The sequence below is a fragment of the Sapajus apella genome, unplaced genomic scaffold, assembly GCF_009761245.1.
Source record: "Sapajus apella isolate SASKATOON/1434 unplaced genomic scaffold, GSC_monkey_1.0 scaffold72, whole genome shotgun sequence".
Classification (NCBI taxonomy): Eukaryota; Metazoa; Chordata; class Mammalia; order Primates; family Cebidae; genus Sapajus; species Sapajus apella.
In genome coordinates, this window is record NW_022437012.1 from 1898175 (window position 1) to 1910426 (window position 12252).

Genomic DNA, 12252 nt, shown 5'->3' on the forward strand with positions numbered 1-12252 from the left:
TGATGGGAATAGTATTGAATCTATAAATTACTTTGGGCAGTATGGTCGTTTTCATAATATTGATTCTTCCTGTCCAGGAGGATGGAATATTTTCCATTTGTTTGCATCCTCTCTTATTTCCTTGAGCAGTGGTTTATAGTTCTCCTTGAAGAAGTCCTTCATATCCCTTGTTAGCTTATTCCTTTGTAGCAACTGTGAATGGGAGTTCATTCATGATTTGGCTCTCTGATTGTCTATTGTTGGTGTAAAGGAATGCTTGTGATTTTTACACAACGATTTTGTATCCTGAGACTTTGCTGAAGTCGCTTATCAGTTTAAGCAGTTTGGGGCTGAGATGATGGGGTTTTCTAAATATAACATCATGTTGTCTGCAGAGACAATTTGACTTCCTCTCTTTCTATTTCCTTTATTTCTTTCTCTTGCCTGATTACCCTGGCCAAAACTTCCAATACTATGTTGAATAGGAGTGGTGAGAGAGGGCATCCTTGTCTTGTGCCGGTTTTCTTTCTTTCTTTCTCTTTTTTTTTTTTTGATATGAAGTTTCCGTCTTGTTTCCCAAGGGCCTGCATTGTGCCAAACATCTTGCTACGTGCTGGGGATACAGAAATGAGTAAGACATGGCTGCTGAAGGGTGGGGCAAACTTACCAACTGATGTCTTTATTTCTTTTTTTTTTTTTTTTGATATGGAAATTTCGCTCTTGTTACCCAGGCTGGAGTGCAATGGCATAATCTCGACTCACTGCAACCTCCACCTCCCAGGCTTAAGCCATTCTCCTACCTCAGACTCTTGAGTAGCTGGGATTACAGGCATGTGCCCACTCCTGGCTAATTTTTGTATTTTTAGTAGAGATGGGGTTCACCATGTTGGTCAGGTTGGTCTCAAACTTCTGACTTCAGGTAATCTGCCCACTTTGGCTTCCCAAAGTGCTGGGATTACAGGCACGAGCCACTGCACCTAGCCCTAACAGCTGATTTCTTTAGATCAAAGCATATTTGCTAATTTTTTCCCCATATTTCATATTTTAAAGAATAGTTAAGTAAAATACAAATATCATCACATAATATCTTTACTCTTAGAGACCCCCAAAGCTGAAAGTTTAAAAAGTTAAAACATCTAAATCTGTAATATTTGATTACCATGCAGTAGAAGAGTGGACTGGGTACCAGGATCATGGCTCACTGCAGCCTCGACTACCTGGGCTCAGGTAAGCCTCCCAACCCTGTCCCCCAGGTAGCCGGGTCTACAGGTGCATGCCACCATTCCCGGCTAGACAACCAAACCTTTGCAGGAAACCAAGGTCCTGCCCAAACCTAGCTCTTCTGCTAATTGGGTAAGTCCATGAAGCTTTCCGGACCTGAGTTTCTGCATAAAGTCACACTAATAATAGGTACTCTATGTCTCAGAATGTTTTGAGGATCATTGAGAAAATACTTCACAAACTGGAAGTTCTAGAAAGGAAAGAGACGAGAATCACTTCTAAAATGAAGGGACTTGGCCAGGCATGGTTGCTCATGCCCGTATCCCAGCACTTTGGGAGGCTGAGGCGGGCAGATTACCTGAAGTTGGGAGTTTGAGACCAGCCTCACCAACATGGTGAAACTCCGTCTCTACTAAAAATACAAAATTAGCCAGGCATGGAGGTGGGTCCTTGTAATCTCAGCTACCTGGGAGGCTGAGGCAGGAGAATTGCTTGAACCTGGGAGGCGGAGGTTGCAGTGAACCGAGATCGCGCCACTGTACTCCAGCCTGGATGGAGAAAGACTCCACCTTAGGAGAATGGTGTGATAACCTGAGTCAATGCAACACAGGGGGAGCTGGCAGGTCTTCAGAGACAGCTGTCGAAGCCAGAGATTCTCATTCCTCAGAGACTGATTTTGAAAGAAAATACATATAAGGTTTCTTTGCCTTTTCCACCTAAAAGTGGTCTGAAACAAGGAAGAAAAGCACAGATGATAATCTGTTAAATATTATTTGGAAGTCGATTTGGTGGGAGTGTTACAATTTGGGAGTCAGGAGAGGCCTTTCTCGTGGCATCCACCAGGTGGCACCAGTTCCCCGACACAGTCAAGATAACCTTTCCAAGGGGCCAACTTTTCCAACGTGGTGGGAGTGGAGGGATAACATAAACTGGCTTTTGTTTATAAGTGGGGAAACTGAAATGGACATAAGTACATGCGCAGACATCGGAACAGGCCAGTAATGCAATGTGGGGTGCCCAGCAAGAAAGGGAGGAATTACCTGGGTGGGTGGAATCACCAGGGGTTCAGTAGCTGCTGGTGGGGTGTTGATGAATGAAGCAATGTGCACAGTGTGGTGTTAAACCTGGATGCCGACGGAAGCAATTCCCTGAACAAACATTGCCTGGGCCCTTCCTCTCCACAGAGGCAGGGACTTGGAAGGCCTTGCCTCAGTGGTCAGTACAGGGGCCTTGGAGAAATGGTTGATTCCAGGGCTGAGGTAGGAAAGATACAGAGGAGTCGGGAATAGCCTGTGAGGCTGGAAAGTAAAGATGTGCTTAGGAAGGGTGGAGGACACACTGAAATGTCAGAGGCGTCACCTGAGGGGCTCCCACTGGCCAGAGCTGGAACAATATGAGTAACAAAATAAACAACGGTAGTGTTGAGTTATAACCTATGCAATCAAATAAATGTCCATGATTCCATGCTAATATAAAACCCTACCGAAGAAAGAGGGTAACTAAATGAGGCGGGGGCAGCTCATGGACATTCTCATTAAGGAGACAGGGTAATGGCTGTTGCAGACCAGACCCACTCACGGAGGGACGCTGAAGTGGGAGTTCATACACAGATATGTAGATGCAGAGTGGGAAAAACGTTGAGGAGAAATAGGATGTTTGCATAATTTCAAAGACTCTCCCCATGATTATATTAATGTTCAAGTGGAGAAACTTGGCATAACCTCGCCCTAGTCTTGGGAAAGCATTAGACAAACACACACTGAGGCACAGTCTACGAAATGACTGTCAAACCTGTCAGGGTCACGTATAAGAGAGAAGACTGAGGGACGGTCACAGATCAGGAGAAGAAGGGGACACGTGGACTCACTGCAGTGTGGACTCCTGGAACACTGAAGGGACACTGCTCAGGAGAGCTGTACCAGCTGTGATTTCCTGTTTCTGATCATTGTTTCGCAGGAGATTCTAATCTTAGAGGAATCTGAATGAAATATAGATGGCAACTTTCTGTACTATTTTTGCAAGTTTCCTTTAGTTTAAGATTATTTCTAAATAAAAAGTTTAAAAAAAGTGACTGATGCTTAGGGCCTGGCCTGTGAGTGAAGGGAAACTCGCGTGTTTGAGCTCCTTTTACACCAGGTATACTTCTTTACATTTCCTAATTGAATCCTCACAACCCCGTGTAAGGAGAGTGCGGAAACTTGTCTTTGCATGAGGGAAAAATGAAATTGGAAGTGTTAAGAAGGCCACCTCGTGAGTAAGAGCAGGCCTTAGATTCAAAGGCAGCCAGCCAGGCTCCAAAGGCAGGCCCTTGCTAGTTTCCTACACAGAGAGAAGAGGTTGCAGATGAAAAGTGGAGTGAACATGGAGAAGCAAGGTCCTGCAGGGCCATGGAAGGAATCTGGACTTTACCTTAGAGGCCATGGCCTAACCCTGGCTGCACATCAGATCCATGTGGGGGGCCTTGAACACCATTATTGCCTGGGCCCCACCCCGGAAGGTCTGATCCGGGTGGTCTGGGGCAGAGCTTGGGCAGCATATGCCTACAAGGCTGTGCAGTGGCTTTAACGTGCAGCTGGATTGAGGCTTCTCATGGCCAAGCGCTAAAGCATGGCCCTTCCCTGCAGAAGCCTGGTGCAGGGGAGTGGAAGGGCCTCTTCTCATGGCTGTCCCCATGGCTCCAGCCAGGGGCACCTGCTTTTGTTTTCTTTCGTGTGTGTGACAAGATGTCTGACCCTGCGGTGAGCCTGTCCAGCCTATCCTCAGAAAAAGCCTTGGTGCCAGACAGCAGGAAATCTGACAAGCATTCTAGAGCCAGATCCCTGCTGGGGCCTCCAAGATGGCCTCCTTTATTGTGCCCTACTCCCCACAGTCAATTCTGCACACCAACTTGTAAAACCTGCTTGAAACAGAAAATGGCTCAGGTTACTCCCCTGCTCAGTCCCTGAAGGGGCTCTTCCTGTCACTGAGCATGAAATCTCAAATCCAGTCTGTTTTCTGGCTGCAAGAGGCCATGTGGCCTGGCCCTTGGCTACCTCTGGGTCCCCTCAACTCCCCAGGCCTCCTTCCGGTTCCCTCAGCTTGCCAGGCACACCTCCTTGGAGGGCCTTTGCGTAAGCTGTCCCCTGGGCCCGAAGGCTCCATTCCCAAATTACCGCATGGCTTGCTCCTTCACTTCAGTCACATCTCGACTCAATGTCAGCTCCTCTGAGGGGCCTCTGGTGGCCACTCCCTATCCCTTGCCACACTTGAGTATTCTTTTGTGGCAGTGCTCACAACCTGACATTACACCACTCATGCATGTCTGTTCCTGTGGATGGTGTGACTGCTTTGCCACAGGGCCGACTCAGGGTAGTGGCCCCTCTGAGACTTGGATATGTGGCTGGCTCCTGAGTGGTACTCAACAGCTCTTAGGAATTTTGTGTGCATGTGTGTGCATATATGTGTGGGTATATGTTTGTGGGCGCATGTGTGTGCACACACGTGTGTGCATACATGTATGTACGTGTGTGCATACATGTGTGCATGTGTGTGCATGTTTGTACATGTGTGTGCATACATGTGTGTGTGTGTGTGGGTGTATGCACATGTGCCACCTCTTAGGCCTGCATCAACATGGAGTGGTGGCTCCTTTCCTCTGTACCACTGTCCAGCCAGCCATGGTGGCATGAGTCTCAGTCCCCACAGCAAGTGCATGCCCTTCGGGTGCCAGCCTGCAGGGATACCACTGTGCCACGGCAGCAACAGCAGCCAAAGGCCCACAGCTCCTTCATGGTCATCAGAACCAGTCTCTTGGGACAAGTAAGACTCCCTTGTGGTGCCTGGACTTCTCCTGGAAGGAAAAGCAACTTCTGGAAGGTAAGCGTGCTATTTTTGTCAAAAGTGGGATGAGAGATAGAAATTGTGAACTTTGAGTAGTAAAATTAACGCAACCTTATTTTATCCCCAAAGCTGATGACGTGGGCAAATTGGTAGTTTAGAAAAGGAGGAGGACAAGGGGAAGGAGGAGGAGGAGGAGCAGAAAGAGGAGGGGGAGGAAGAGGAAGGTAGGAAGCAGAGAAAGAAAACACAGAGGCCGGGGTGGGTGACTCTGGAATGAGAACTCTGCTGTCCAAAAGCTGTAGCAGGCAGTGTCCCTGTCACTAGCCCAAGCTCATTTGCCCAGCACTGCCAACTAGCTGTGTCTTGGGAGCGCAGGGTCCCTCGGATTCTTCCCAGGCCTTGAAGTCACACAAGTCTTAGGGTCTTCGCCAGCTCAGGAGTCACATAACTTCTATCCCTGGGGTTTCCGCTGTCACACAGGACTCACAGCATCTCTTTTGGGGAAGGGCAAGAAGACTTGGAGGAGCAGCCTTCATTCTAGTCCACAGAGGGTCTGCTACTTGGTAGACTCCAGGAAAAACAAATCATGCTCCTAGTGATCAGCAAGCTTGCCTGGTGCCTTACACACAAATCTTGTGTTAACTGCAGCTCCTACCTTATTCCATCATTCCAGCCTTCCATCATTCATTCACACGTTGTCTCTCAAACACCACAGAGTGTTGAGCAGAGTTGCCAGATTCAGCCAATGACGATATAGGATGCCCAGTCCAATGTGAATTTCAGAGAAGCAATGACTAAGTTTTTAGTGCCACATGTTCCACATAGTACATACACGATTGGGACATTTGCTGCATATCTGAAATTCCACTTTAGCTGGGCATCCTGTGTTTTATTTGGCGACCCAGTGGCTACCGGGCTCTGCTCCTACTGTTGGTGTCCCCTCGCCTCACCCCACGGCATTTTCCAGAGACTCGGTGCATAACTGAGTCATGAAAGCTCCTCTTCTGCACCTAGACGAGGACGCTGTTCAAGATGAATGCTGTAAAAATGGGTTTCAGAGACCCAGGCTCACTTGTTTACCTATTGTGTTGAATGACAAGGAAATAGTCTTTAACATTTACTTGTTTAAAGAATGTGAAGGGCCGGGCGCGGTGGCTCAAGCCTGTAATCCCAGAACTTTGGGAGGCCGAGGTGGGTGGATCACGAGGTCAACAGATCGAGACCATCCTGGTCAACATGGTGAAACCCCGTCTCTACTAAAAATACAAAAAATTAGCTGGGCATGGTGGCGCGTGCCTGTAATCCCAGCTACTCAGGAGGCTGAGGCAGGAGAATTGCCTGAACCCAGGAGGCAGAGGTTGTGGTGAGCCGAGATTGCACCATTGCACTCCAGCCTGGGTAACATGAGTGAAACTCTGTCTCAAAAAAAAAAAAAAAAAAAGAATGTGAAGACCTACCCTCAAATAGGGTTTCTTGTCCCTAAAGAGTTTAGATTTTATGATGAAATAACAAATTCTAGAAAAGTGTCAGAATCAATGAGTTAATGAAGACTACAAACATACAATCTGATACCAGCTATTTAAATGTGTTTATAGAAAAATAAGTGTAGGGAATCCATCCAAATATATTTGGATAATTATGGATTATTATAACACAACCCAATGTCATCAGCCTTCCTGGCCTGTGAATATAAAAGCAGTCATGTTCACAGACACAACTGAGGCCTGGTTTTTACTGACACATGTTAACTGGAACACATCGCTCCTTTGCAATGCCCTCCTGCTCCAGGTGCTTCTGTGAATTCCCAGGAGGAAAGCATCCTCCTGGGAAACCAGTCTGCAAGCTCTGGTCACTTTGCAGTGTCCTCTACAGGTCCAGGCCCCCTGCCTGCACCTGCCACCTGCACAGCTACTTGGAGAGTCAGTGTTCATACCAGTGCTGCCCTTCCAAAGCCAAATCTCGTGGTGCCTAGGGGATGAAAGGGGCTGCTTCTGCAGAGGTGGGACGGCATCTCTTCCCCAGAGCCACTCTCCCACCACACCTCCAAAACACCCTCAGAAGCAGCTGTCAGTGCCTGGCTCTTAGCCTCTCATCATGCCTTGCTGAGAAGCATTCCGGCACTAAACTCCATACCAAGAAGCTAACAACGCTGTCATCATCCTAACGCCATTTTATTTTTAAATATAAGATTTATAATGATCACTTAAAAGATATATACATGCTCTATATTTCATTTTTTCTCTAGAAACTTTAATCGCAGAGATGGCTGGCATGTAAATGGATGCAAGGGGCCACAGAGGCCCGCAGAAAGCAAATGGAAGGGACTGACCTACTGGTGACTTTCATTCTAGAATCAGGTATGTGTTGAGAGCTTTGCCCCGCAGATTCTTCATCTCCTCGAGCACCTTCTCTCCTGCCTTCTCTGCTGGTTGTGCTTGATCTTTCACTTCTCTGAGTATCAAAAAAACCCAACAAAGAAACATGAGGACAATTAATAACACCATGCAAGTCACCCCCTGAGCACTGCTGGTGAAGGTCGGTGGAGCATTTTGTTTAATAAATAAAGAAGGTTTTCACCACATTTAGCGATAGTTTAGTTACCAGAGAAAGCACTCAGCTTATGAATGATTCAGACCTGGCTTCTGGTCTCAGCTGCATCAGTTTCTGAGTACGGGCAAGTTACCTAAGCATCCAGAGCCCCTGTTTCCTTATGTACGAATGGTGTAATTCCCATCTCACAGCCCTGTAGCGGAGGTGAGATGAGATCTTAGTCACAGAGATCCTAGTGTGAGGTCTTCTGAGTGCTCAGTCCGTGCCGGCTGTTTTTCCATCTTTATGAATGAGGCAGATACACACTACTTCTGACTCTGGCAATGGCTCCAGAAGAGTGGGCACCGAAAGGGAGACTTGTGCCGCTGGACCAAGTAGTGGCTGACATGGGGCCAAGGCTGATGCTGGTGTGGCTGGGGTTGCTGGGTAGAACTTTGACTGGATGTGGTGTAAAATGAGGCTATCAATTGAGGGGTGCAATGGGGGTAGACAGAGGGCTGAGAGATGGGGAGGACTTGGGCTTCTTAGGGGCCAGTTTGCCTCTTGGCGGGCCGGGGCCAAGGGTTAGGATGCAGATGGAGACCCAGCTCAGAGACTGTCCTGGTGCTCACCAGCATCCAGATATCTGTGAGGAAATGATGAGTGTTTCGGTTGAAAGGACAGGTATCTTGTTCAAAGATTGTGAACTCTATATGATTTACTTGGGCAATAGAAGAATCCAACATAAAATAAAGTGCTTCTGAGACATTTTCTAAAGAGGGTGACATGTCTGGCCAATGCCTGACAGTTCTGGAAAACCAGAAATACCTGAAAGTGGAGAATTAGAATGTTCCCTAACGCACATAATTAAAGAAATTAGTTGGTATCATTTTATGGAATCATGTTTAAAACTATATAGATCCTGTCTCCCCTTAGAGATAATAATGATTAATATTGTGTTGATCTAAGGAGTGCTGAATGATGTGTCAGCAACTGAAGTCACCATCTCACAGTTCCTTGAACATTTTATGGGGAATGTGATTCACCTGTGGGTCTTGAGAGGGCCCAGACCGCTGTCCAGGCAGCAAAGAATCTCTCTGGTTAATTTCAGCCATTGAGTGAGAGCAGATGATTCTTTCCATCCATGAAAATAAATGTTGGCCAGACACCAAATAAAGAACAGTCTTCATGGGGAATTGGGACACTGTTGATGTGTTCTTTTTGTTCTGTCCCTGTCTGTCCAGGCTCTGGGCGCGTGTGTGTCTGGCAGGGAGGACTCTGTTGGCTTCCGGCTGAGAGAAGGAGGTGAGGAAGGGAAAAACTAAGAACAGAGAGGAGGAAAAAACTGAGCACAGGATTAGGCTTGATGTAAGCTGAAGAGAGTTTCTGAACCAAATCACTTTTGAAAATGGTCTGTGGAATATCAACTTGCTGAAATACTGTGCAGCCAATAAAATGACAATTATGTTGACAATTTTGATGCATAAAAAATGCACATAAGATAATTTTACCTCCAAAAGAGATAAATTAAAAATGCCAATTATTGCAAATGTGTGAAATGTATATATATTTTTTGAAAAAATTAGAAGCTGACTTGGTGTGCAGAAAATTTACAGTTCATTGTTGGTTTATTTTTGTGTAAAGTACTAAAAATATGTAAAAAATGATATACCACTTTGGGTGAATACGTAAAGTAATACATTCTATTTTATTTAATAATAATTTGATAACCAAATGCCGTTCAACATTAGCTCCATGGTATAAGGAGTGAAGACTCATGTAAAAGAGCAAGTGAGTAGATAGGTATTGAATATTACCTTGCTCCTGGGGCAAGCCAGTCTATGTCCAGAGGTAATATTTAAATTAATCATTTAAAACCCTTTGTCAGTTATTTGAAACTTGAAGCAGAACGCAAAGTGCATCTGTGTTGAGGTGCAAGAGGTTTTATTGCTGGGTAGTATAACATAATATTCTATTGAGTTAATTAACTGATCAAAACAGATGCTTACTGGAATTCTAATCTACATTTGTTAGGTGTACCTGAATGAGATGGAGAGAATGAATCCAAGCTGGAAAACACTCCAGGATATTATCCAGGAGAACGTCCCCAACCTAGCAAGGCGGGCCAACATTCAAGTCTAGGAAATACAGAGAACCCCACAAAGATATTCCTCATGAAGAGCAACCCCAAGGCACATAATCATCAGATTCACCAGGGTTGAAATGAAGGAAAAAATGCTAAGGGCAGACAGAGAGAAAGGTCGGGTTACCCACAAAGGGAAGCCCATCAGACTCACAGCAGATCTTTCAGCAGGAACCCTACAAGCCAGAAGAGAGTGGGGGCCAATATTCAACATCCTTAAAGAAAAGAACTTTTAACCTAGAATTTTATATCCAGCCAAACTAAGCTCTAAGTGAAGGAGAAATAAAATCCTGTACAAACGAGCAATTGCTGAGAGATTTTGTCACCACTAGGCCTGCCTTACAAGAGCTCCTGAAAGAAGCACTAAACATAGAAAGGAACAACCAGTACCAGCCACTCCAAAAACGTGCCAAATGGTAAAGAGCATCAACACAATGAAGAAACCGCGTCAACTAACGGGCAAAACAACCAGTTAGAATCAAAATGGCCGGATCAAATTCACACATATGTAAATGGGCTAAATGCCCCAATCAAAAGACACAGACTGGCAAATTGGATAAAAAGTCAAAACCCATTGGTGTGCAAGGATACACACAGGCGATCATTAAAAAATCTGGAGACAACAGATACTGGAGAGGATGTGGAGAAATAGGGACAATTTTACACTGTTGGTGGGAGTGTAAATTACTTCAACCATTGTGGAAGACAGTGTGGTGATTCCTCAAGGACCTAGAAATAGAAATTCCATTTGAACCAGCAATCCCATTACTGGGTATATATCCAAAGGATTATAAATCGTTCTATTATAAAGAGACATGCACACGTATGTTCATTGTGGCACTGTTTACAATACCAAAGACTTGAAACAAACCCAAATGCCCATCGATGATAGACTGGACAAAGAAAGTATGGCACATATACACCATGTAATACTATGCAGCCATAAAACACGATGAGTTCCTGTCCTTTGTAGGGACATGGATGAAACTGGAAACCATCATTCTCAGCAAACTGACACAAGAACAGAAAATCAAACACTGCATGTTCTCACTCATAGGCGGGTGTTGAACAGTGAGAACACATGGACACAGGGAGGGGAGCATCACACACTGGTGTTTGTTGCGGGGGGACTAGGGTAGGGACAGCATGGGGAAAGGGAGTTGGGGAGGGATAACATGTGGAGAAATGCCTGATACAGGTGACAGGTGGATGGAGGCAGCAAACCACACTGCCATGTATGTACCTATGCAACAATCCTGCATGTTCTTCACATGTACCCCAGAACCTAAAGTGCAATAAAATATATATATTAAAAAAAGTTCTGCCTCACTGATAAAGATAAAAATAAATATGACACTATTCTATGCTGTCCAGGGCATTTGAATGCAGGCGGTTCTAACCTCTACTAGTAGAAGAGATGGTAACACAATGTCTGGATGGTCATTGAGCCATATATATATGAAAACTTTAAAATGTGCATTGATCTAGAATTTATCCTCAGAAAACAGTCTGGTAAGCTTTCAAGGAATTGTGGTACAAGGATGTTTGTTGCAGCACTATTGATAACAGAAAACACTGCAAAGAGTTTACATATTCATTTGCAGATTCTTGGTTAAATAAATTATGGTACATCCACTCAGGGAAATATAATAATTTATATGTATATTTATGATATATGCTTATGATAAATTGTTAAATAAAAGTGCAGAAGAGAAAACAATATGTATAATATGATTGAATTTTGTTAAAACCATATGTATTTATATTTTCAACCATGTATGATGATTTTCATATATATGGAAAATATATTTATATATATTTAATATTATAAATATATTTTTATATATTTAACCATATATTTAAACCATATACATGGTTAAAAATATAAATACATACATAACATAATATATACATATAAATATATATCTATATTTTTGGAAGACCATACATCAAAATTTATGTTACTACCTTTGGGTAGTAGGATTGTTTCTAATTTTTAAAATAATATAAAAACATTTTTCAAAGAAAAAGAATAAAAATAAAGTTTATACATGGAATTTCAAAGTTATAAACCATATGAACTATAGGTGATTATTTACATTAAAAAGTATTCTTCAAAACCATTTTTTTGTTTTAGTTTGTATTTCTTTCATTACAATGAAGATGAACACTTTTTATATGCTTCTTACTGTGTTTTTGAAACCAGTTTTTCAAAGGATGATGTTTGCTTGGCTTGTTAGCCCCTCATGGGGAGGAGGAGAGAACATTTACTGAGCTCTGGTTCACATCAGGCAACTGGCTATGTGCTTTCATGGTTGGCATCTCATTTCATTTTTACATTTGCCCTGTGACAAAGAGATTTTTATTTTCTGCATGCTACAGATGAGGAAACTGAGGCTCAGAGTTGATAAGGACAATAACTTGGCTTGAGATTTTGTATGTGATAAACAGAGCAGCTACAGATGGTCTGGCTCCAGGGCCAGTTCCTTATACTGAATGAAACTCAATCAGTTATTATTAATATAAGAAACAAACATATTTGTTTCTTATTAATATAAGAA

The 12252-nt window shown here is 43.9% G+C and overlaps 1 protein-coding gene across 4 annotated transcripts in view; it reads right to left on the bottom strand.

Moving 5' to 3' along the window:
• Window positions 1–500: 500 nt before the first annotated feature.
• CFAP221 (cilia and flagella associated protein 221) overlaps window positions 501–12252 on the bottom strand; it is a 109290-nt gene continuing 97538 nt past the window's right edge. For 3 of the 4 annotated variants that reach the window (XM_032250635.1, XM_032250638.1, XM_032250636.1), the window contains one exon: window positions 7175–7470. In XM_032250635.1, the coding sequence (XP_032106526.1) occupies window positions 7362–7470 (109 nt within the window). In that variant the 3' untranslated portion in view covers window positions 7175–7361. Of the gene's footprint in view, window positions 593–7174; window positions 7471–12252 lie in introns of those variants that run through there. The other variant, XM_032250637.1, reaches the window with a different exon arrangement.